Source organism: Pimephales promelas, chromosome 19 (assembly GCF_988280905.1).
Source record: "Pimephales promelas chromosome 19, fPimPro1.hap1.1, whole genome shotgun sequence".
Taxonomy (NCBI): Eukaryota; Metazoa; Chordata; class Actinopteri; order Cypriniformes; family Leuciscidae; genus Pimephales; species Pimephales promelas.
This window is the reverse complement of record NC_142787.1, coordinates 7,639,740-7,664,214: the sequence shown is the minus strand read 5'-3', so window position 1 is coordinate 7,664,214 and position 24,475 is coordinate 7,639,740. Positions and strand designations below refer to the sequence as shown.

At 37.9% G+C, this 24,475-nt stretch overlaps 1 protein-coding gene across 1 annotated transcript in view; it reads left to right on the top strand.

Moving 5' to 3' along the window:
* The first annotated feature begins 2,267 nt into the window (after positions 1–2,267).
* Positions 2,268–24,475, top strand: part of kif4 (kinesin family member 4) — a 148,334-nt gene continuing 126,126 nt past the window's right edge. The window contains exons 1-5 of the mRNA XM_039650266.2: positions 2,268–2,687; positions 4,220–4,343; positions 4,439–4,553; positions 20,167–20,357; positions 20,461–20,550. Coding sequence (XP_039506200.1) covers positions 4,221–4,343; positions 4,439–4,553; positions 20,167–20,357; positions 20,461–20,550 — 519 coding nt within the window. The 5' untranslated portion in view covers positions 2,268–2,687; position 4,220. The remainder of the gene's footprint in view (positions 2,688–4,219; positions 4,344–4,438; positions 4,554–20,166; positions 20,358–20,460; positions 20,551–24,475) is intronic.

Below are 24,475 nucleotides of genomic sequence, written 5' to 3'. Positions count from 1 at the left end.
TGTATTTTGGGCATATTTGATTAGTGTATAGCTCATTTGCATAATAAAATTCATTTTCAAAGAAACTTGTGATACAAAATTTGTTTCTTTTCATGGATACTTTCATTGTATAAAGTTTTATTTTGATAGGAGTAAAGGAAAAAAATAGCCCCATTGGGGTGGATTGTTGTCTGGCCTTAAAGGGTAACTAAACCCCTGGTCAGAGCCTGACTCCACCCACTAGCAATATTTGAAAAATGCTGAAAAAATGGGCAGACCCCAGCGGGGCTAGGGGGCATGCACCTGAGACCCGCCGTGAGTGACAGCTGCTGTCAGACTCTAAAATAGAGCGAGACTGGAGTGACTCAAGTAGCTGCCTTTGCAACAGAGCGGCCATTTGAAGTCGAGGACTTTTCTCCCTCACCTTCACCTTCACCTGAAGTGGATGAGGGTGAATTGTATGTAGACACAGGGCCAAATCCATTCGAGCTGCTGGCTCAAACTGCGGTCTTAACTCCCGCATCGCGACCGGCATCTGATGAGTTATGTCGTCGAGTTGATCTCAATAGCGCACGCTGGCATATGTTCATATTGATATTATGCCGCTATATGAAAAAATATGAAAAAATCCAGCAAAATGCACTGGCTCGTTTGTCGACCCCAGAGGATTAACTAACTAGATGCTATTATATGCTATCCTGATCGTTTTCAATACTCATAAATCCAACTCCTGACTCGCTACAGTAGTTTTGACGGAACCAGATGCTTTTATACCAGGGGCTGCCAAGGGCGTGGTGAGCTCGCACCAAGGGTGTGACAAGAGTGCGTCTGAGAGTTCGCTACGTCAGCAAGTACCCCTACTGCAGGAGCTTTCCGTTTAACCTGAAGAGGGCAGCACTCAGACGTTTTTACACCATATATTTGAAAATCAAAACACTTTATACTCAATTGTCAAAAAATGTACTCGAATCAATGAACAGCATTTATGAAGCTCGATCCATTCTTACAGATCATTAACTAAAAAAAGTTGTTTTGGTGTTTAGTTACCCTTTAAGGCCTCATTATGCTTCTGCGTCAACTCCACGGCGTAGCTACGTCGTCACTGCTACGGCGTCGTGGCCGTTTTATGCTTCTGCGTGAGGTTGTGGTGCATCGCGGTGCATTTCGCCGCCAGAACGCTAGGGGGGGGGGGGGGGGGGTTCGCGAATCTCTTTGGTTCCGTGCGCCGCGAGCGAAAGAGAGGGAATGTTGTTGTTTTTGCAGCTGCCAGCTAGAGCTAATCGACATTGAATAACAAGACGACACAAACTTTATCCCCACAGAATCAACACGGATGTCCAGGGCCCGTTCCACCCATAGACAATAAAATAAAGGTTCCACCCGAGCTGCCATAACGATACCTGTTCGAAATGACTTGAAGGATTTTTTTCAGTCTCCACATGGAACTGTTATGCAGGATAATGTGTCCCGTGGCAGACTTGGTTAGTACTGTATTATCAATGATGTAACCTTGAACATTGTATTGAAAATAAACAACAAACTGTGTTTCAAAACAAACGTTGATTTATTGATTGATTGAAGTTTATTGCGAGCAAAAAAGAAAGAAAAGAATATAGACATATATATTCACAATGAAATAAAAAAAGTTTATTTTTAGATTAATTCTTTATTTACTTTCTTTATGAGAGTATTATAATTATCAGTTCGAGGGTGCAAATGTTAAAAATAGCGCTAATAGCCGGAGGGGCAAATCGGAAAAGCTACACTCCTGAATTGATGTATAATCTGACCAATCAAAGCCCTTGCTGTCTGCGTCGCCTCGACGCGTAGTTACAAATTTTTGGAGGTGCACGTCGAGCTACGGCGGAGGGGTTCGCGTCGACGGATAGGGGTCTGCGGGGGTACGCCGTCGATTCGACGCAGAAGCATAAAACAGGCTTTACTGGCACACATCTCGGATTGATGCGAATTAAACATATTTCCTCAACTAGGATTTCTTAGGACTTTAGTATGTTGTTCTGGACACCTCATAGAAATGATCTATGCTGAAAAAAAATTATTTTACAATTAGTCTGTCGTAAAACGCTACTTTGCCTGGACTATAAGGATTTTGCTGTTGGATGCAAACCCACGAAAAGTATTGATCCTTATGAGAAGTACACAAGGGAAGGGCGGAGTTAAAGAGTTATTTTGGCGGGTGTTGCTTATTCGACACTCTGATTGGTGTAAGTTTTCTGTACAGCGTCATGGGTAATGTAGTTTTTACCGCGGAATTCCGCTGTTAAACACGACTGTTTTAAAATAATCTTAAACAATGCCGACCGACGCCTTTAGTAAGTCTGTCTTTTAAAGGTTATCGTTCAAAATCAATTTCCCCATGGAGAAACGGGATAGAGTTTTGGTTTTTAGGACAGTCTATGGGCGGAGCTCAACTGAACAGGTCACGGCAGAGGCGGAGCAGGTTATTTGAAAGTGGCGGGCAGGGTCTTTCTTCCGAGATGTTAACGCTGTGGTCGAATTTGAATGGCAGAAACTGTTAAGGACGTCTGTCTTTTCAAAGGATAACGGTATCCCGTGAGAGCGATTAAGATAACCATTTTCCTTTCTTATTTGAAACTTTTGTCAAGTTTGTGTAAAGAGGAACGTTTACTACGCTGTACTCTACGTGCCCGATAACAACAGACTAACGTCACGTTACAGGGCGGAAGGTAATGACATGCGTTTTTACACATCCCAGTTTGTTGTATCAGCTCCTTATTTTGCTCGTGTGTTGTTTAATGCAAATGTATTTTTATATGGAGAAAGTATTTATAAAGATACATGGGATCGTTAATAGCTTTAAGTGTAGGCTAGTTTAGGACTTAGGCCTGTTGGAAAAACCATAATCTAACAAGTTAAGTTAGTCATTAATGTTTTTTTTCTTCTTGAAGACTGCTTTTGAGTTTAAGTTGGAGTTCTGCTTGTCTTTAGAAGGTCTTTAAGTCTTAATTCACCCGTCCAAATCAGAGCATAAAGTCTTACTTTTGTAATGTGATGACATTAAAGGTTGCAATGAATATCTTATTCAGTATTTTGCATTGTTTTCTAATTTTAATAAATATCTATAAACATAGCCTACTGAAATCAAGAGGCATTTACTTGAGATGCAAAATAAAGATTAAAGAAACAAAATTAAGTAACTTTACTTGAAACTAAAATCAACATCTATCAATTGGCTATGAAAACTGGTTTCACCTTTTTTTATGAGCAATTAACTATCAGCTGCACTCGTTTCACAAATGTGGCTTTTTGTTGACTTTAACTTCTAATGCAAGCTTTAATCTTTGTTTTTTTTAATGTTCTTAAGTTCACATTAGGATAAGCACCTCCAAACCACAAGGCTACAGAAGTGTTTTAGTTAATACGCAGGCTAAGAATTGTAGTTTCATGATGCAATTGAAGAGTGTAAATTGCAGGGTGCATTTTTGGGGGACTTGGTTATTCACCTAATTCCTGTTTTTTTTTTTTTTTTACCCAGTCAGTGTGCCTTACAGAGCTTTTCTGATAAATATTTTAATTTTAGATTTTAAACAACTTTAAAGGGTTAGTTCACCCAAAAATGAAAATTATGTCATTAATGTCTCACCCAAGCCCGTGTCGTTCCAAGCCCGTAAGACCTCCGTTCATCTTCAGAACACAGTTTAAGATATTTTAGATTAATTCGGAGAGCTTTCTGTCCCTCCATTGAAAAGTCTTCATTTCTGGCAACAGAACCGGAAGAGAATACTGCTAAATAAAGTCATAGTTTTTGTTATTTTTGGACCAAAAAGTACTTTCGAGGCTTCAAAACGTTCTAGCTAACCCACTGATGTCACATGGACTACTTTGATCTCTTTATTTCCTTTCTGGACAAGGACAGTATACTGTACATACATTTTAAATGGAGGGACAGAAAGCTCTCGGACTGAATCTAAAATATCTTAAACTGTTCAGAAGATGAACGGAGGTCTTACGGGCTTGGAACGACATAAGGGTGAGTCATTAATGACATAATTTTCATTTTTGGGTAAACTGACCCTTTAAGCTTGTGTAGTGCAACAGGCTTTCCTTGGTGTCTTTGGTTGATCAGACATATTCTTAGACACCGTATTAGAACAATGGCAATAACTATCTATCTGGTCTTGTTCTTTGCACACTGGCTTTGCAAGACAATATGTTAGTTGGGTTGTCATTTGTGATTCAGCCATATTTGCTCTTCCAGCATGACCAAGGAGGATGAGAGAGCCATTCCTGTGAGGGTTGCGCTGAGATGCCGGCCTCTGGTTCCCAAAGAGATAAATGAGGGATGTCAGTGCTGTCTTAATTTTGTACCTGGTGAACCTCAGGTGTGTATCATGAGATTTTGCATATTTCATTCACACTTTTGCATCAAAAGGTCATGTTCATTCATGAAATCTTTTTCTTCTTCTTCCCATTTCAGGTCATTGTTGGCAATGACAAGGCTTTCACCTATGATTATGTGTTTGACCCCACAACAGAACAGGAAGAAGTTTTCAACTCCGCTGTGTCTCCTTTATTGTCTGGGCTTTTTAAAGGTTTGTAAAACAGTCCCACTAGGATTTTGCGGGTCTCTGATTTTTTTTCAGCCTGTAGTGCCTTGACACCATGCCGGTGTGACCATATTTAATGGTGACACCAGCACAGAAATACTTATGATCTCCTTTTTTGGAAATACAGATTTGTGAGAAACGATAGCTTGCACACTCAGTACTATATTCAAACCAAACTGAAAAACCTCTCATGGCGTACCGAACGCGCCCTGCCCTCTGCTGCCTCAATGGGCTAGGGCCATTGTTGAGGTTGACAAAATTTTCCTGTGTACAAGACAAATTCAGCGTTGTAGCCTAACCGCCATTAACCACCAATTATCTCAATAAGCTCAGCGTTTTTTTTGTTTTTTTTTTAAACAATATTGTGATTGCGATTTAATATGCGATTTAAAAAAAAGTTCTTTACCTTCTGTATTAGTCGACAAAGACAAGCAATAAATCATTGTACAGTAGGGATGGGAATCTTTAGGCAGCTCTACTTTTTTTTATTAATTAATCTTAATAACACTTAAAATATGTATTTAATTATGTGTGTAAAAACACATACTTTAAAAAACAAACAAACATTTAATTAAACCAATGTTAAGAATTATAAATAGGCTTTATAAAATAATATATCTTCAAAATATAAAAGCTAGTAAATAAAGAGAAACAAAAAAAGCATTGCAAGCAATAAAGAAAGAGTTGTCTCTGTATTTAAAAGTAGGCTGTCTGAATGTTTATCATTCAAGAACTGGAGTGATTTTCCCCCCAGTTTAGATATGATGAGCTGCATTCACACTAATGCACATATCTCTTGAAATTGTAAATGTGGTTTGTCCTGTTGGTTTAAGAACTTTCCATGTTTACATTAATTTCGCGTCATAAAAGCATTTTGACATGCAAGTTTATGCACATTTAACCAATGAGTCGCTCACGGCTGCATGCACGAGCACTCTTTACAAAGCGCGCATTAGTATTTTAAAATGAAAGCATCCTTCTCAGTGATTTTCATAGTTTTAATATATAAGCCAACTGCATTCCAACAGACATAAATAATGCCTCTGTGAAGCATTTGTAAGGAAAATTCCCGCGGGAGAGCACTACAAGATTATAACATCAAGCAAAGCGGCAAATCCCATAGAAGCAAGCAGAACACGGTTCGGTTCGAACGCCGATCAAAGTGAGCTGTGAATAAGATGATAAGGTGAGTGCGAACAGTAGGCTACATGTACATATTGAAGAGAAGAAAATGGTTCGTGTTTGTGTTTCTTCCGGAAACAACGGACCATATGAGATTCTGCACAGTTCAGCGCACTTGGATCGGCGTTCGTAGATCGACTGGTAGAGACTATTTTTCAAAGATGGCTTCTTCCTGTATTCGCGAAATTGACTGCGTGTATAAAATATCTTCTTATTAAACTGTATGGACACTGACAAAGTTCTCAATGCATCGGTTTGAATATAGAGACCCTTATTATGCCACCGTGTTACTGTGGGGCTATTTTGAGCCTCGTTAGTGGTAATAACAAATGATTTTTATTTGTCATTACTCTATGCCCTATATACTAGCGTTATAGGCTAAACTGTTTTTATAGATGAAACTATTTACATTTGGCAATCATGAAAACAAATCTCAGATAACGGTTGACTAAGTAACAATGTGTAATTAGACTAAAGGTTCATTTTGCGACGGAGTTCTCCTTTAATAAGAAAGCGATCTAAATGTTTATTGTAGAAATGTTAGAACGTGTAACAACAACTACAGGCTATAGTGGCATTGGCAATCCATAAGAATGTGTAATGTCGTAAATATTAATAATAAGATAAATTTGAGCATCCAATATTCAAATATTATTTGAATATTACATAAAATAAGGAATGAAATTCAAATAGTGTTATAGAGATTGACAGCCCTAATGTATATGGATGCACATTGTGCAAGTAACTTAAAAATTTACTCTGTTCTTCTAATACTTCACCAGCCATTTTCTTTAATGTATTTCGGGAGTGGATTAATTGACGTGTTGCAGCCTGATCGATACAATTACCTGAACTGCTGTGAGTACTAACATGGCGCCCATTGTGCATTTTATAGATCATTATAAAGGTTTCTTAAAGGACAAGTTCAGAATTTTACACTTAAAGCCCTGTTTTAAGATAATTTCTGATGAAATAAAACGGTTAAGATTGAAATTTGGACACACAGTGCTGGCCCAAGAATTTTCATTTTTTGTGTTAGTATCCCCCCACCTCCACAATAGTTGCATAGGTGCACTGCCTTTTTTTAATAAAATGCATTCAACTTTAGTTTACAAAGACGTGAAACTCACCGAGTGGTAGTGGAGCGGCTAAGTGATATAATCGTTCAGTTTATGATACAAGCATGAAAATTGGCATGAGCAGTCTCCATGGGTCACTTGACAAGAAAATTGTCCGAGCCACTTCAAATTTCAAGATGGCGGCCATTTTTCAAGATGGCCGACACCTTAGTGGAGTAGTTAAGTGATGTACTGGTTTATTTGGTGATACAAGCATGAAAATTGGCATGAGCAGTCTCTGATGGTCACTAGACAATAAGCCACCCACAGCTACTTGAAATTTCAAGATGGTGGCCATTTTTCAAGATGGCCGACACCTTAGTGGAGCAGTTAAGTGATATGGTGGTTTATTTGGTGATACAAGCATGAAAATTGGCATGAGCAGTCTCTGATGGTGACTAGACAATATGCCACCCACAGCTACTTGAAATTTAAAGATGGTGGCCATTTTTCAAGATGGCCGACACTAGGGCTGTCGCTGTTATGGAATTTCCCTTGCGGTAATGTTGAGTGGCTCAATAGCACGATATGCGGTATTACCGCCATTTATTTATTTATTTAATTTATATGTATTTGTGGCTATATAAATAAAGTTTACGATGTGGACAAAAACGAGGACATTTTCAGTAACCAATGTAACCGAAACTAAACAACAGCGTCTACAGTATATGCACATTGAAAGACTTTCACTCAGCGCGCATATTGTTATGACAACGGACTTTGAGCGAGTCATTGAACCGTTCATTCAACGAACACGTTTGACGAGACGTTGTACAACGAAAAAGCTGATTCATTAAAAGAGATGTAAAGAAACAAGATGTTAATTATTTTTAACTTTGAGGTTCAACTTTTCAAGGCTCAGCTGAGCAGCAATGCGTCGCATGGGCAACGCTGAAGCTGATGCTTCACTTATTAGAGACCCATATAGCATTGATTCAATGCGTGACTCACTGATTTTATTTCCCCGCGGCTTCCTTGTGCTATGGGATGCTGACCAGCGCTGCTGCTGACGCGCATTTATGGGAAAATACCCGTGAAGAGAATGTTAATGATGATGCGACAAATATTTCTCTTCCCTTTGACACGACAAGCTTTTCACGACTTCAAAGACAGACGCAGATTACATGCGCTCTGCCGATCTCTCTCTCTCTCTTTCATTCACTGTCTGTGTGAAGCCTGTAGGCTAAACATCACCATGATAAACAGTCTTGTTATCATTATGAACTTGTTTAACATTCAATACACATGCATTAAGTTCAAAACAAGAAGGGTATAGCCTTATAAAAAAAAAAGTGAATATCGCGGTTGCTGCGGTTACGTGCAATCCTCTGCGGTTGACTTGTCAGAAGCGCGGTACTACAATATTGCGGTTACCGCGACAGCCCTAGCCGACACCTTAGAGGAGCAGTTAAGTGATATAGTGGTTTATTTGGTGATACAAGCATGAAAATTGGCATGAGCAGTCTCTGATGGTCACTAGACAATAAGCCACACACAGCTACTTGAAATTTCAAGATGGCGGGCATTTTTCAAGATGGCCGACACCTTAGTGGAACAATTAGACTTAAGAAATCATTTAGTTGGTGATACAAGCATGAAAATTGTCATCAGCTGTCTCAAAGGGTCATTTGACAAAAAACTGCCCACAGCTACTTGAAATTTCAAGATGGTGGCCTTTTTTTCAAGATTACCACCACCTATATGGAGCAGTTAAGCGATATAATTGTCTAGTTAGTGACATAAGCATGCAAATTGATATGAGCAGTCTCTAAGGGTTGCTTGACAAGAAAACACTCTCAGCCACTTGAAATTTCTATTTTCAAGATGGCCGACCCCTGGATCCTCAAATCAATTTTCCGATAGAAATATTTTTTTTTTCATTCTGGACGATTTGGTGTCTTTTATTTTATATGTTTAAGATTATTCTAAAGAACAACTTTTAACGCATCAAAATACAGTTGTGTTGATTATAGATAGATTAGACAAGAGTGAAGTGAATATCTGCACTACCAGGGCACACTGGTGATCACTGCTGTTAAACTCAGAGTGGGGTTCAATGTCACTTAATTGTAAAGTTAGTATCGCAAATGCTGTCTTTATAATCTTCCCCATTATAAACGAATTGTTTATTTAATCGAGCTCTAAATACAGCTCGTTGTGGATCCATGGTATGAAGTGAAGTCACGGTACGAAGTGAATTCGTATGAAGGTGAAGTGAAGTCGAAGTGAAGTCGTATGAAGTCATGGTATGAAGTGAAGTCACGGTACGAAGCTCTAAATACAGTTCGTTGTGGATCCATGGTATGAAGTGAAGTCATGGTATGTAGCCTGCCAGTCGTTTGCATATGACCGCCTCCAGCAGATGCAGATTGCCTCAAGAAGATACAGATGTGCTGTTCCTGGCTGTGGACAAACAGCATGTTTGAAAATGCTGCTGAACGATCCAGACATCAGGGAAAACAGTTGGATGCAGTTTATTTGCAGCATATGCAGCCAAAAGCCTTATTTGATGGGTTACTGAAAGAACGAACAGAGAGCCCCGGCCGCGTGCACGCGCCTTCAAACTGTGAATGTGAATCAAAAGCATCTGAATCAAAATAAATTACGAATTGACACTATGGTAAAAGATCAGAAGACCGAAGTTTCACGCAGCGGAGCGTCGTGCGGAGCAGTTAACATTTTTGCCATATCAATGCTGCATCTTCAAATATGGCCTGTGCATGCATTTTGTCCGTGGTACACCCTATAATTTCATTGAAATTAGTTAAATAATGTTCAACTGTTAGCAAATTATAGGATAATTATGCAACAATAACCCATTTTCAAGTGTCTCAGCCCTCAGGTTACAAATTACATTAATTCAAAATAGTTTCACACTTTACATGTGGACACGGACTGATCCATTCTTAGTTGTCGTGATGGTTCATTTTCTTCTGATTCTTCATCTGATTCTGACTCAAACACATAGGGTTGTAAAAAAAACTATAGTAATACTATAATTGCATCTAAGGGAACATAATAAAACAAAACAAAAAACCATTTCATGACCCCTTTAACCGGATGGTGTACCGATTGCACGTAGGGGTGTAACGGTACACAAAAATCACGGTTCGGTACGTACCTCGGTTTTAAAGTCACGGTTCGGTACGTTTTCGATACAGCAAATAGAAAGAAATGCCAGAGAAATTTCCTATTTGTTTAAAGAAAAAAATATTTTTAAATAAGTGTGAGTTTTCCTAGATCTTGAAACTTTCAGGTTTATAAATGGGGCTCATCTTTGAAGGATGAACAAATAATGTTTTGGTCATCACACACTCAGAAAAAAAAGGTACAAAAGTTGTCACTGGGGCTGTACCTTTTCAAAAGCTAAACTTTTGTCCATTTCATGAGCTAATAAGTACATTTAGGTGTTAATATGTACATTTTGGGTGTTAATATGTACATTTTAAGTGTCAATATGTACATTTAAGTGTTAATATGTACATTTTAGGTGCTAATATGTCCATTTCAGGAGGTAATATGTCAATTTCATGAGCTAATATGTCCATTTTAGGTGGTAATATGTACATTTGAGGTACTAATATGTACATTTTAAGTGTTAATATGTACATTTTAGGTGCTAATATGTCAATTTCATGAGCTAATATGTCCTTTTCAGGTGGTAATATGTCCATTTTAGGTGCTAATATGTACCACTAAGGTACCAATGCAGCCTTTGGGTACAAAAGTGTACCTTTTGAAAAGGTACAGCCCCAGTGACAGCTTTTGTACCTTTTTTTCTGAGAGTGCATTAAAAATAACATTTAAATATATATTTATTTATATAATATTTGAATTTTGAAGTGCTGGAAAAAGATGTGTGAAGTACTTGAAAGCATTTCACCATTCCAGCCAAACTGGTTCCAGTTAGTGTTACTATATTAAATCCATGGTGAATGTTGCTGGTCTGTGGACGAAAGTATTAGCTACTAGTTCATTCACGGCACAATGTTTCTCCTGGTTTCCATGACAGCGCTGTTTGATCTAATAGAGATCTACGGTAAATAACGGAGAAATGTGAATGCTTCTCACTGACTAGATCTCGCAGCGATGCTATTACCTCAGTGGCGAATTCAAATGTTTTCTTTACCGGATCTCTTAGCGCGGTGTGTGTTAACAGTGTTGCTTGATCGAGATCGGCTCGCGCTGCACAGATGTTGCTGGTCCGAACTGATAAACGATCCGTGAAGCACATAACGAGTAGCGCAGTTTCGTTCTGCGTTCATTACGCTTGCCATTTGATGTTGCGCAACATTGTGTTGGCCGCGTCAGCACGAATTTTGCCGGCAGGAAAAATTATCCAAGCAACCGTTCGGTTTGTATGCGTACCGAACCGGAAGCCTCGAACCGAAACGGTTCAATACGAATACATGTACCGTTACACCCCTAATTGCACGGGATATATAATGGCATTGGATGAACGATCGGACTAAGTGTAGGGTTAAGGCATTAACTTAGTTGTATCCCATACATCAAAGTGCTTGGTAAAAGGTGGTAAAAGGATAAACGCTCGGCCTCTGCCTATACATTTGCTGCAGACATGGCAGAAGCCATCATTACAGTTGAGAAAACTAACAGGGGCAGATGTTTCATTTGTCAGCAGGACACCAAGGAAAAACTCATTCATCCGAGTTTATTCAACAGAAAGCACGGTCGTACTGGTTATGATGCCATTGCAAGAAATGTTCCATTATTTCATAAGATCAATGCTCTACCTGTCTTACTTCTATCTTACCTAGTCCAACCCGATTACATGAAGGTGATGGCATAGAAAACGTGATACATCACCAGTGTGCCCTGGTAGTGCAGATATTCACTCGTCTAATCTATCTATAATCAACAAATCAATACTACTGTATTTTGAGTTAAAAGTTGTTCTTTGATTTGAGGATCCAGGGGTCGGCCATCTTGAAAATAAAAATTTCAAGTGGCTGAGAGTGTTTTCTTGTCAAGCTACCCTTAGAGACTGCTCATATCAATTTGCATGCTTATGTCACTAACTAAACAATTATATCGCTTAACTGCTCCATGGTGGTAATCTTGGAAAAAAAGGCCGCCATCTTGAAATTTCAAGTAGCTGTGGGCAGTTTCTTGTCAAATGACCCTTTGAGACAGCTGCATGGCAATTTTCTTGCTTGTATTACCAACTAAATGATTTCTTAAGTCTAATTGCCCCACTTAGGTGGTGGCCATCTTGAAAAATGGCCGCCATCTTGAAATATCAAGTAGCTGTGGGTGGCTTATTGTCTAGTGACCATCAGAGACTGCTCATGCCAATTTTCATGCTTGTATCACCAAATAAACCACTATTTCACTTAACTGCTCCACTAAGGTGTCGGCCATCTTGAAAATTTTTTATTTTTTATTTATTTATTTATTTATTTATTTAACAGGGACCATACAGTCAAACATAGTCACAATACAGAGCCTGTAACTGATGCGCAGCATATAGAGTTTATAGCTAATGCTAATTTACAACTCCTGTCCCTGGTTGGGCATTTCTAAATACATATATAAAAAAAAAATACATACAAATATAAAACAATCCCATTTCTTCAAACACACACACAACCAGAAAAGTAACAATTGTTAAAAATGGTTACAGTTTTGGTTTGCCTTTAGCCACAATTTAATCCTTGAAGTGAACTTTTTCAAGTCAGATATGACCTTAATGTCCGTTGGTAATGAATTCCAGAGTCTAGCGCTCTTAACAGAAAAGGCTGTCTGTGCAAAGCTTGTCCTACAGTATGGTATTGTACAGTTATGATTTGTGCTGCTTCTGGTAGCTCTTTTGCTGTTCTGTACCTGAACAAATTTACTAAGCGGCTCGGGTGCTAAATTATTAATGCACTTGAAAATTAATTTTAAAAAACATAAATTACTGAAGCTTTCAAAGCTTAATATATTATATTTTTTGAGGATGTAACAGTGATGGTAACGGATTGGCTTTTTATCCATAATTTTTATTGTTTGATTGTAAAGTGAACCAATGTGTTTTATTGCAGTTGGAGCTGCTTGCGCCCAAACTGTCATGCAGTATGAAATATGCGAAAAAATCATAGCATGCATGTACAGCAGGGCTGCCTGGTTGGGTATGTAATTTCTGATTAATTTAAAACAGTTAAGATTACTTTTTATTGTTTTAGAGATTTTCTTTATATGTTTACCAAATGTAAGTTGAGGATCTATGACCAATCCAAGATATTTAAATTCTGTAACAGATTGAATTATTCCATTTTGTAAACCATTTTTAAATCTTTCACTTAGATCGAGTTTCTTAATACAAAAACACATGGAGACTGTTTTTGTAAAATTTAGCACCAACTGATTTTGATTGAGCCACTGACTGACATCAGCCAGACAGTGCATCACAGTCCCTCCAGGATTTCGCGGGCCTTTTTTGTGATTGTTGCGGCCTAAAATGCCTGATGTTGTGGCCGCTTTTTTAAAAAGTTGCGATAAAAGTTGCGATGTTCTTCTGCATGTTTTTATAGGTTAAAACGGCAAAGATGGATAGATTTTTAACTTAAAATGCCCATATTACGCTTTTTGGCTTTCCCCTTTCCTTTATTGTGTTGTTATATTTTTTGTGCATGTTATAGGTTTACTAAGAGAGAAAAGTCCAAAGTCCACCCCAAAGGGACTTATTATGTCCCACAGAAAACACTGTTCATCATCTGCATCTGCTCTATTGTAGTCCAGAATTGACTAAAGAGACAAAGTCACACACTTTGTAACACACGAACAAACTAACTAACCATTAGTAACCATGAAAGGCAAAACAAACGATTTGAAGACACAGCAAAACCTAACAAACTAAGTTTTTTTTTTTTTTTTTTTAAACAAGATCTGCACCTGCAAAAAAGTCAATGTGCAGAACCTCACAAACATTAAGCAGCATTTATGTTGAAAGATGCCAATACTAATAAAGTGCAAAATACAGTTTTAGGAATAGCCACTAAAGTGAAAAACCAAATGTTTGATAATGTATTTTAATATAGCTAATATAATATAATATAGCCGCATATCCAATAAAGCTTAATTTTTTTTTTTTTTGTCAGACAATAGAATTTTCTGAATTGAGAGAGTTCGGGAACTGGGTGAACTAATGCACTGTGATAGTGAGTAGCCTATTACAAGTGATAAACACAAGAAAAGAAAGGAAAATAAAATGGTCAAACTAAATTCTTTAAATATAAAACAAAAGAGAAGCAGATAAGTGATAAGTCCGTGGAAACAACACTGCTCATTCGCGTCTGTCAGCTGCCGTGCACTCCCATACTGAAAAGATTATGAGCGCGCCTCCTGCGAGCGCATAATGAGCGCGCTTCCCGTGCGCCTAATCGCCTATTTGAAATAACGACCTCAAGCGCGCAAAAGACGCGATACGTGAACTAATCAAGAGACCCCCTTGATATTCTGCGCACGGCACCTTCTCAGCAAGCAGGGCGCCATTGCCAATAATTGAATTGAAATGATAAAAAATAGAAAACCTTCGCGGGACAGAGGATTTTTTTTTAACTGCTCGTGCCGCCCCCCATGTGACATGAAGAGATGCCGCCCCGGGCGACTGCCCGGTTCGCCCGTGCCTAGAACCGCTACTGGCCGTGCTGCTCCTCTACTGCAGCCGTTCACTGAACAGGGACGCAGAGAGAGGTGTGACGGCAGGGAGAAAGCAAACCTCGCGCTCGCAGGATTGTGCTGGCAACATTTGGTTACTGGGGTTTGTCCAAAAAGCCGCTAGTTTTGTCTTTAGTCGCTTTTTTATATCACTAAATATAGCGACAAAGACTAAGTTGGCAACATTGGCCTTTTCTGTTATTTTTGTAGGTAGCCTAAATGTGAGACGTTGGCAGTCCACATCTGCTGCGTCTTCTGAACAAAACAAGTGAGTTTGCTGACGTATGACGACGCTTTGCAGGAGACCGCGGCGCGATGATTCGTCAAAGTTGCAGAAAAGTTGCGGTGATTTTTTAAAATTGCAAGGCGCACTGAATTCACGTGGATTTGTTGAAGTTGCGTTAATAGTTGCGATCGCGACATCGCGAAATCCTGGAGGGACTGGCATCAGCAGCCAGCTCTGGTGACTTAGCAGGTGCATAAAGCACCGCATCATCAGCATAGAGCTGGATGCTGGCACCTGCACATTTCAATGGCAAGTCATTTATTAAAAGACTGAACAGCAAAGGACCTAGTATGGAGCCCTGTTGTATGCCCAGTTTGATGTTCAAGAGTGATGACTTTTCCTGGGCAACTTTAATACACTGTACTCTCGCCTGAAGATAGGACGCAAACCATTGTACTGCCTCAATGGAAAAATTAAAAGACATTTTAGTTAAAAGTAAGTTATGGTTGATTGTATCGAATGCCTTTTTAAGGTCAAGAAATACAGCTCCCACCACATCACCCCTATCCAGGGATTTTTTCACATTTTCAACAAAGCAACAGTTTGCGATTTCAGTTGAATAACCGGATCTAAAACCAAACTTCTTTGGGTGGAGAAATTGACTGGCTTCTAAATGATCAACCAATTGTGCTGCTACAACTTTCTCAATTACTTTAGATAAAACAGGTAAAATAGATATGGGACGATAGTTACACATAGAGTTCTGACTTCCTGATTTAAATACTGGCACAATGACTGCTTTTTTCCATGCTAATGGAAATGTACACGTTCTTATAGACAGGTTAACAAGATGTGTCAGTGGCTTAACTAACACAGTTCTGTACTTTTTTAAAAAGCAACTGTTCATCATATAGATATCATTTGATTTAGAATTTGACAATTTATTAATAATTTCTGCAATTTTTGTCTCCGGAACCTCTGTAATATTAAAGGAGTCAGCAGGCGTCACTCCAGTTGGATAGTTTAAACCTATAGACTCAAAATCTTTTGTTAGTTCTTCTACGGATTGCACAAAATATGAATTCAATTCATTAGCCATAGTAGCATTATTATTTATGTTCTTTCCATTTATGGTAAGTTCCTTTATCCCTTTGTGTTTATTTGTTTTATTAGTTAGATTATGTAAATGTCGCCAGATGGATTTATTATTGCCCTTAGCATTACCTATAAGTTGAGTATAATAAGAAACCTTTGCTTTACGTAGTTCTAGTACTACTTTATTTCTTAAACTTTTGTAAGTTAACAGATCAGTATTAATTTTTGAGCACAATGATTTTTTCAGAGCCAAATCTCTCTTCTTCATAAGCTTTCTGATTTCATTACTTATCCATGGTATAGTAGTTTCTTTCTGGCTACATCTTTTTTGTTTTATAAATTTATCTATTACTCCTGAGACAGCTGTAATCATTGAATTACAGCACTCGTCAACATCATTCATAGCCATGATCTGCTCCCAATTTAAGTGATTGAGTTCTCTTTCAAACTGCACAGTTTTAGCTTCAGGAATGATAAATGTCACAACCAGATTTGCCAAAATACTGTAGCCGCTTTCTAGTCAGTTTTCTAGCTGTCAGAATCATGTTGTGGTCTGAGAGACCTGTTATCAGATTGTACGTCCTTGTTATACGTTCTGGTTTATTAGTAAACGCCATATCAATAAGGGTTTTGGTCTGTCTTGTTATCCTAGTGGGCCCTTTAATCATTTGTAAATAATTAAATTTTGTCATGATTGTTTTTAATTTTTGTTTACCACTTTTATCAGACCAATTAATGTTAAAATCACCATACCATACAGTCTCTCTATAAGAATCAAGTTGTTTAGCTCCAAAACTTAATTCATCATAAAAGGTAATGTTATGTGAAGGTGGGTTATAAAGAACAACAATATTAAAATTCATTGTAGGTGATAAAATTACATTCAAAGCTAAACATTCCAGAGGGGTTTTCAATTCAACTTTATGACAATTAAATGTATATTTTATGTAAATTAAAACTCCTCCTCCTTTGCCAACAGTTCTGTCGTTTCTGAAGCATTGATGTCCAGCAATGTCTATCATATTAGTTGGTATATTACTTTGAAGCCAGGATTCTGTTAGACAAAGATAATCCAAATTTGAGTCCATAAGGAGTACAGAAATCTGATCCCTTTTGGAAATTAGGCTGCAAATGTTCAAGTGTCCACCTAATATTCCTTTTGGTTTACACTTAACGTCCCAGAGCACTCTAGCGTGATTAACGGTTTGGAAAAATAGATATTGCTTTTGTTTTTGTACAGCGTGACTGTCAGAGCTATTTAACTGCATTAATGTCAACTTCTCGGATCCTCCACATGAAGCCGCGCGCCTCCCGTTAACCACAGCACTGTCTCCCGCTTGAAAATCCACGCTATCATTCCACGCCACCATAGCCTCATGATTAGCAGCCATAGCAATTCCCGGTACAGTTCACGGATATGAATCCATCAGACGGGGTGACTCACCGGTCTTGTCGCGGCTAGGATTGGATGTATTCCGTTGTTCGGCTTGGCGCTGCTCCCGTGGTTCCTGGCTCTGAGCCAACAGTCCCCGCAGCTCCGCTCCGTGTGGTTCTGTTGTGGGCGGATGTGATGTCACCTCCATTGCTGCACCTGTACCAAGCCCCACCTCTACCACAGCGCTAGCCCTTTGCTCAAACGTGGTCGGGCCAGGATTAAGATGTATATCCCCAGCCAAAAGTATGAGCACCAGTATAACTTTAGATGCGTACACTGTGCTCTGCCGTGAAGTTAGCTTGCTGGCATTATTTCTATCACTCAGGCCTCTTGATGACCAGATAAAATACAGTGTGCAATGTCCATGTCCAAACATATGCAACTTGGTTTGTTCACAGTTGGTTAAGTTGGCCACATTGCCCTTAAAGTTGTAAGTCCAAGCACACAATAGCATCAAGAGAAGTTGTAAAATACAGAGGGCATGAGTGGAGCCCAACAAACCACACCTGCCCTCAGCAGCCATCTTGGCACCACAGAACCAGGAATCCGCCATCTTGAAATTTCAAGTGGCTCGGACAATTTTCTTGTCAAGTGACCCATGGAGACTGCTCATGCCAATTTTCACGCTTGTATCATAAACTGAACGATTCTGCCAAACATAAGCACTGCAAAAGATGCTTTTCAACAGGTTTTATCATAGTTTTTGTCCCAAGAGTTGGACAAAAACTAAAAACAAAATGGGGAGCAGATTACATTGTTCTTTTGAGACTCTATAGAACACCAATTGGTTCCCGACTGGACTACGGAAGCATAATATATGATTCGGCGAGAAAATCATATAAGCAGATGCTGGACTCAGTACATCGTTAGGGCTTATGACTTGCCTTGGGAGCATTTAGAACTTCGCCAGTGCAAGGTTTGTACATTGAAGGAAGAGAAAAGGAGTGACTCATCCAAATGTATATAGACAGCAATATTTGGACATAAGAAACCAATTCCCTTTTCACGTACATATGGTTCGAAGGTGGAAAATAGTGTAACGGCAGCAATGGTGACTGGACATCAATGCTATGGAATCCGTATTCCAAAGCAATGCTTAATCTTCTCTGCTGAAGCACATGCTTTACTTTTATCGAAAATACTCTACAAAAAAAGTTATTTTTACAGACTCTAAATCTTGCCTTCAAGCAATGGATACTTTAAAAATGTATCACCCTTTATTGGATTGCATCTTAACCAAAGAGGATAATCTACAAAATCAGTTCTTCAGTATTATTTTTTTTGCTGGGTTCCAGTGCATGTTGGACTTTCAGGAAATGAACGAGCTGATGCTGCTGCTAAGGAAGCTCTTAATCAGGAAGTTAATAATTGTCAAATTCCTCCATCAGATATCAGGCCGATTATTAACCAATATATTTTAATTAAGTGGCAAGAAGAGTGGAATATGTGCAAGAATAAGTTGTATGAAACTCATCCGGAAATAACAAACAGACTTTCTACCAATTTTAACACTAGATTTGACCAAGTGGTCTACACCAGATGCCGTATAGGTCATACAAGTTTGACCCATGCTTTTTTGCTTAAAGGTGAAGACCCAACTTTATGTATGTTTTCAATCTGTCACATTGTTTTATTAGATTGTCCTGGACTTAACACAAGCAGAAGGCTCTTTTATGAAGGACACATTTAATGAGATTATGCCTGAAAAGGTTCTGGATTTTTAATCATATGTTAATTTAAAAAAATATATTGTATAATATGACTTCTTGTTTATATTTGTTTTGTTTTTGTTGTATTTGTATGATTTGTATTTTTGTAAATGAATTTTTTGCCATGAAAATAGCTCTGACTGCTGACATGAAGGCATGAAATAAAATAATCTGAATCTGGACAAAAACTACGATAAACCTTTGCGTCACGGTATTTAACGGTGATGGGTTTTAAGATAACGCTCACCTTCTGCAGGGGCGTGCAGTAAGTCAGGAGACGAGTCGCTTTTGGCCAGAGAAGGCAAAAAATGTAAAAGTCAAGTCACATTTATTTATATAGCACTTTTTACAATACAGATTGTGTCAAAGCAGCTTCACAGTGATAACATGAAAGTAATACAACACAGATCAATAATGTTGTTGAAAATTAAATGTCCCCAACTAAGCAAGCCAAAAGCAAGGCAACAGTGGCAAGGAACCAAAACTCCATCAGGTGATTGGATGGAGAAAAAAAACCTTGGGAGAACCCAGACTTAAAACATCTAACATGGCCACCACAAACTCATTTAATTTGTCTTCTACTTTTGCCAGCACTCTCTCCTGGCTTTTGCACACTTTGAGGTGTTCCTGGCGTTTTAATTAAAGACTGAAATTCGGCATAACCTTGCATTAAAAGCGCTTGCTGTGCTTGGGAGAAAAACTGGGCGTGTTCTTTGGCCATGCTGAACAGCCAATAGCAGCGTTGCTGATCACTGGTTCTGCTATCGATACATGTCCCCTTTTAAGCCAACGCGAGAACGCGCAGTTATCTCAGGTAACTCAATCCAGCGATACTAATCATAAACAGGTGTGTTCGAAGAACCCAATTAGCCGGATCATGATTAGCACGATGATATTATCTTGGATGTCTCATTTGATCTCAGATGTTTTAAGCGCAAGGTACGAAGAACGAGCCCCAGCAGGTTGGTAGATCTGCAAGGACCAGGGTTGTTGATTGGGGGATTGAAAGTTGCATTTACCTCAGCTAATAAGGTTAAAAAAAAAATTCTTCATCAGATTCCGCAAACGTGTTGTAAGGTTCAAGTTCATGCCATCTGAAGCTGAACCCAACCCTAGGCATGATTAACATCAGAGAACTTCAATGCAAATGAGTGTTCATTGTTTGCAATTACAGGTTATCATGCCACCGTTCTGGCCTATGGCCAGACAGGGTCAGGGAAGACGTTCTCTATGGGCGGCACGTACACATCTGAACAAGAGAATGAGCCTACAGTTGGAGTCATCCCGCGAGTGATACGAAGAATCTATCAGGAAAAGTCTAAATGTGCAGACTGTGAATTTCTACTTACTGTGTCTTACCTTGAGGTATAGCTTGTATAGTATTTTGTCCTCCTTTATGGATTTAATTTATTAATTCATTACTTATTTTGTATAACTCAAAGATGTTTTTTCTTTTTTTTATAAATAGATTTACAATGAAGAGATATTGGATCTGCTGTGCACATCAAAGGACAAACCCGTCATCAGTATCAGAGAGGATCCTAAAGACGGCATCAAAGTGAGCTTTATAATCTAAAACCATGCTGAACCACAAAGTGTTTTTGTTGTATGAGCAAAGTTTCTGCTAGAAAAGAATTGTGCTGTCACTTATGATGATACTGATGATATGCTGGTCAAATATCGCCTCTTAATTAAGTCAAGTTGAGGAAAACTGGTGGCAGGCTGTATGTAACTTAAAAAATGCCATAATCAAGCCAAAAAGAATTCATGTTTATTTATAGAATATTTATAGAATGTTTATTAGCCTAACTTTCAAATTGACCGTAAAAAATTGGCATTTATGCTTTTTTTCTATGGTTTCCCATTCATAGTTTAACAAACCGATCCCCCTTCCCCACATAAAATATCTCAATAGTAGCCTATTGTTTTTACTCAAGCAAACTTAATTATACACACTCAGTGTCAAATGTTTTCTTCTTAGCTGTGCTTAATCCTCACTTGATAGGGGTACCAATCATGAACATTTAACTGGCTTTCACTCAATAACCAGACCTCTGTTGCATCTTTGTCTTTTTATTTGTCTTCACTTTTTGCAGCCCTGATATTTACAGCCCAGACTATTTTTGCTTTATACAATTTGACCAGAAAACACACTTTTTTTAAAGTAAAAAACAGGCACACAGGGGCAGGGCTCAAACTACGATTATCAGAACTTGACTCTGGACACGTGTGTGTGTATATATATATATATATATATATATATATATATATATATATATATATATATATATATATATATATATATATATATATATATAAACCAATTTCGAAATGAATTATTTCAGTTTGAATTTATCACAGATATTGAATTACAATTTAAACTATGGGAGGCACAATTAATTACATAAGTAACCAAACGCAATGAATCTCTTAACAATTGAATAGTCAAGCTGTGAATTTAACACATTTTGTCACCCATATAAATATATACAATACATCTTCACTCCCATTGAAGTACAATTTTCCTTTTCAGATAAATGTTATAGGAAATCTAGGACCATGCATACTTTTATTCCGTATCTTTACAAGCAACCAATTCAATACAACAGTATCCCACTTACTAGAATACATATTAAAATTAAATTAAGCAAACTGCAATGAAATTGACCAACCAATATTTGCACAATGCATTTCGCCAACTACCACGTGAATATTTCCAACACACAGATACTAGTGCACAAACACAAGTGTCTTCTCCCGTCTGCACCTAATGCCTCATCAGCGTGCAATAATCAACAAATGACATCGCATCAAAGTATGATTTCCGTGACGATCTTACCAGCTGTCCATTCAATCTTGAATTGGTACCAGATTCCGCACAGCTTCAGGAAAGTTTGAGGAGAATGCCTCTTCACTTCCTTGGATGGAGAAGCGTAGTTTACTGTAAAGCACCATAAATTATCTTTTTATATCCTTTTGTTTCCAGCTTTAGATAAATGATTAAAGGAGTAGTTCACTTTAAAAAAATTTGCTGATAATTTACTCACCCCCATGTCATCCAAGATGTCCATGTCTTTCTTTATTCGGTCGAAAAGAAATTAAGGTTTTTGATGAAAACATTCCAGGATTATTCTCCATATAATGCACTTCACTGGGACATGGATATCTTGAATGACATGGGGGTGAGTAAATTATCAGCAAAAGTTTTTTTAAAAGTGAACTACTCCTTTAAAGGGATACTTCACCTCTGGAAAGATGAATATATAATGGGTCATTTATGTAGAAGAAAGGTGAAATTATTTTTGAATTTGGAACTTTCTAGACTTAGATGAAAGACAACAACTCCCAGAATTACGGATGCACAGATCCACATTTTCTCACTTCCGAATCCGATCCCGATACCTGACTTTGGATATCGGCCGATACTGATACTTTTCTGATGCTAGAGCTGTGTTTGCTTTAATATTATTATCATTATTATTGGTTTTATATGATGCTGAAATAAACTAAAAATGCTGAAATAAACTAAAAAAAAAAAAATTTATATATATATATATATATATATATATATATATATATATATATATATATATATATATATATATATATATATATATTAGGGCTGGGCAACGATTAATCGCGATTAATCACGTCCAAAATAAAAGTTTCTGTAGTGTGTAACTATTTTGTATATATAAATACACACACAGACATGTATATATTTAAGAAAAATCTGTTGTTAATATATCAAATATTTATATATAATATTAATTCTGTATAAATATATATGTGCAAATTTTTCTTAAATATATACATGCATGAGTGTGTATTTATATTTACAAAATAGTTATACACACCACACACACATATTATGTAAACACAAACTTTTATTTTGGATGCGATTAATTGCGATTGATCATTGCCCTAATATCTAATCCCATCCATCCATCCATCCATCCATCCATCCATCCATCCATCCATCCATCCATCCATCCATCCAAATTCACTTTATTGGCATGACCGTACATATTACAATATTGCCAAAGCTTGTAACACACAGTATAGTGAAGACATCAATTATAATAACAAAGTATTATAACAACTAAATTTAAATGTACAAATTAAATTAATTGCAAAAAATAACAGTGTAACAGATTATAATTTCTATGAACGTTTGATACCACAGTGTTTTAACAAATATATACACACATTACTAAGGGTCACTGTGGTGGACATTAGGGAAGCACACTGAGGTCACACACACACACACACACACACACACACACACACACACACACACACACACACACACACACACACACACACACACACACACACACACACACACACACACACACACACACACACACACATATATATATATATTAACCAATAGATACACAATTAAACCAAGATACACATTATACAGGCCTACACAGTGCTTTAATTTCAGGAAGGTCTACTAACATTATTCAGGTATGGTCTAAAAATAATTATAATAAAGTAATCAAAAGTAAAATAGCACTGCAAAGTTTATCATAGATAGATTTATGCTTATTAAAGCTGAAGTTATTCATTCAAGAGAGTGATTTTTCTCTTTGCCTTTTGTTGTTTGATTCTCAGTAATGGCGCAATCGTCAAATGTTTATTAGACTGCTGCCCCTTTAAGAAAGAGTGCAGAAATATTAGTCTTCTGATGCTCCATATTTTCTCCCAACTATATCCATAACTACGTTCATTTTAGACATAAACGGTTTAAGTGTTAATCTCCAAGCCGGTCGTTTTGACATTTTGACATTTGAACAGCATCTCTTGCGCAGATTTTGTGCTATTAATAGCTTTTTTTATTATTAAAAGCGTCCCGCAATTTAGCAACAGCTGAGACTGCATTTTACAACAATCACCAATTGATGATTCTGCCGATTCTGTCTTTAAGTTTGAGTTTTAAGGAGAAATGACAGCGCACCGCCGTGATGGGAAGGAATTTGGCTAGACAGAATGTGGCTATTGTTTTTAATGGTTTTACCTCAATATATTCTTTAATCTTTGGAAATCAAACTAATATCACAGATCTAAAGTGTAACCAGGCTACGTTTGAATGTTTAGTTCTGTCCTCTGTCGTCACTCATTAAGCAGGGCTGTCGTGTTGTGCGCGCTGTGGCACCGTGTGAGATCTCTCTTTCTCTTCTGGACTGCAAATAGCAAACATGCATCACTGACAAATAGTTCAATTAATACGGCTTTGCAAACATTGCATTTTGCTGTCTTGCTCTGCTGCAGTGTTTCTAGTGTGAAGTATTTCCACCGTACCATTTCCACACAGCGAACATGTTGGTAGCTCAATGCTACCCTGCTAGCTGGCTGCAAACTGCGGAATGGATTTCCTGAGTGGGGGTCTGTGTGTCTCATTGAGCCCTATTTTTTACAGTCTATAATTGAGCTGCGCCTCCGTTCAGGATATCCATTCCACAGTTTGCTGCCAG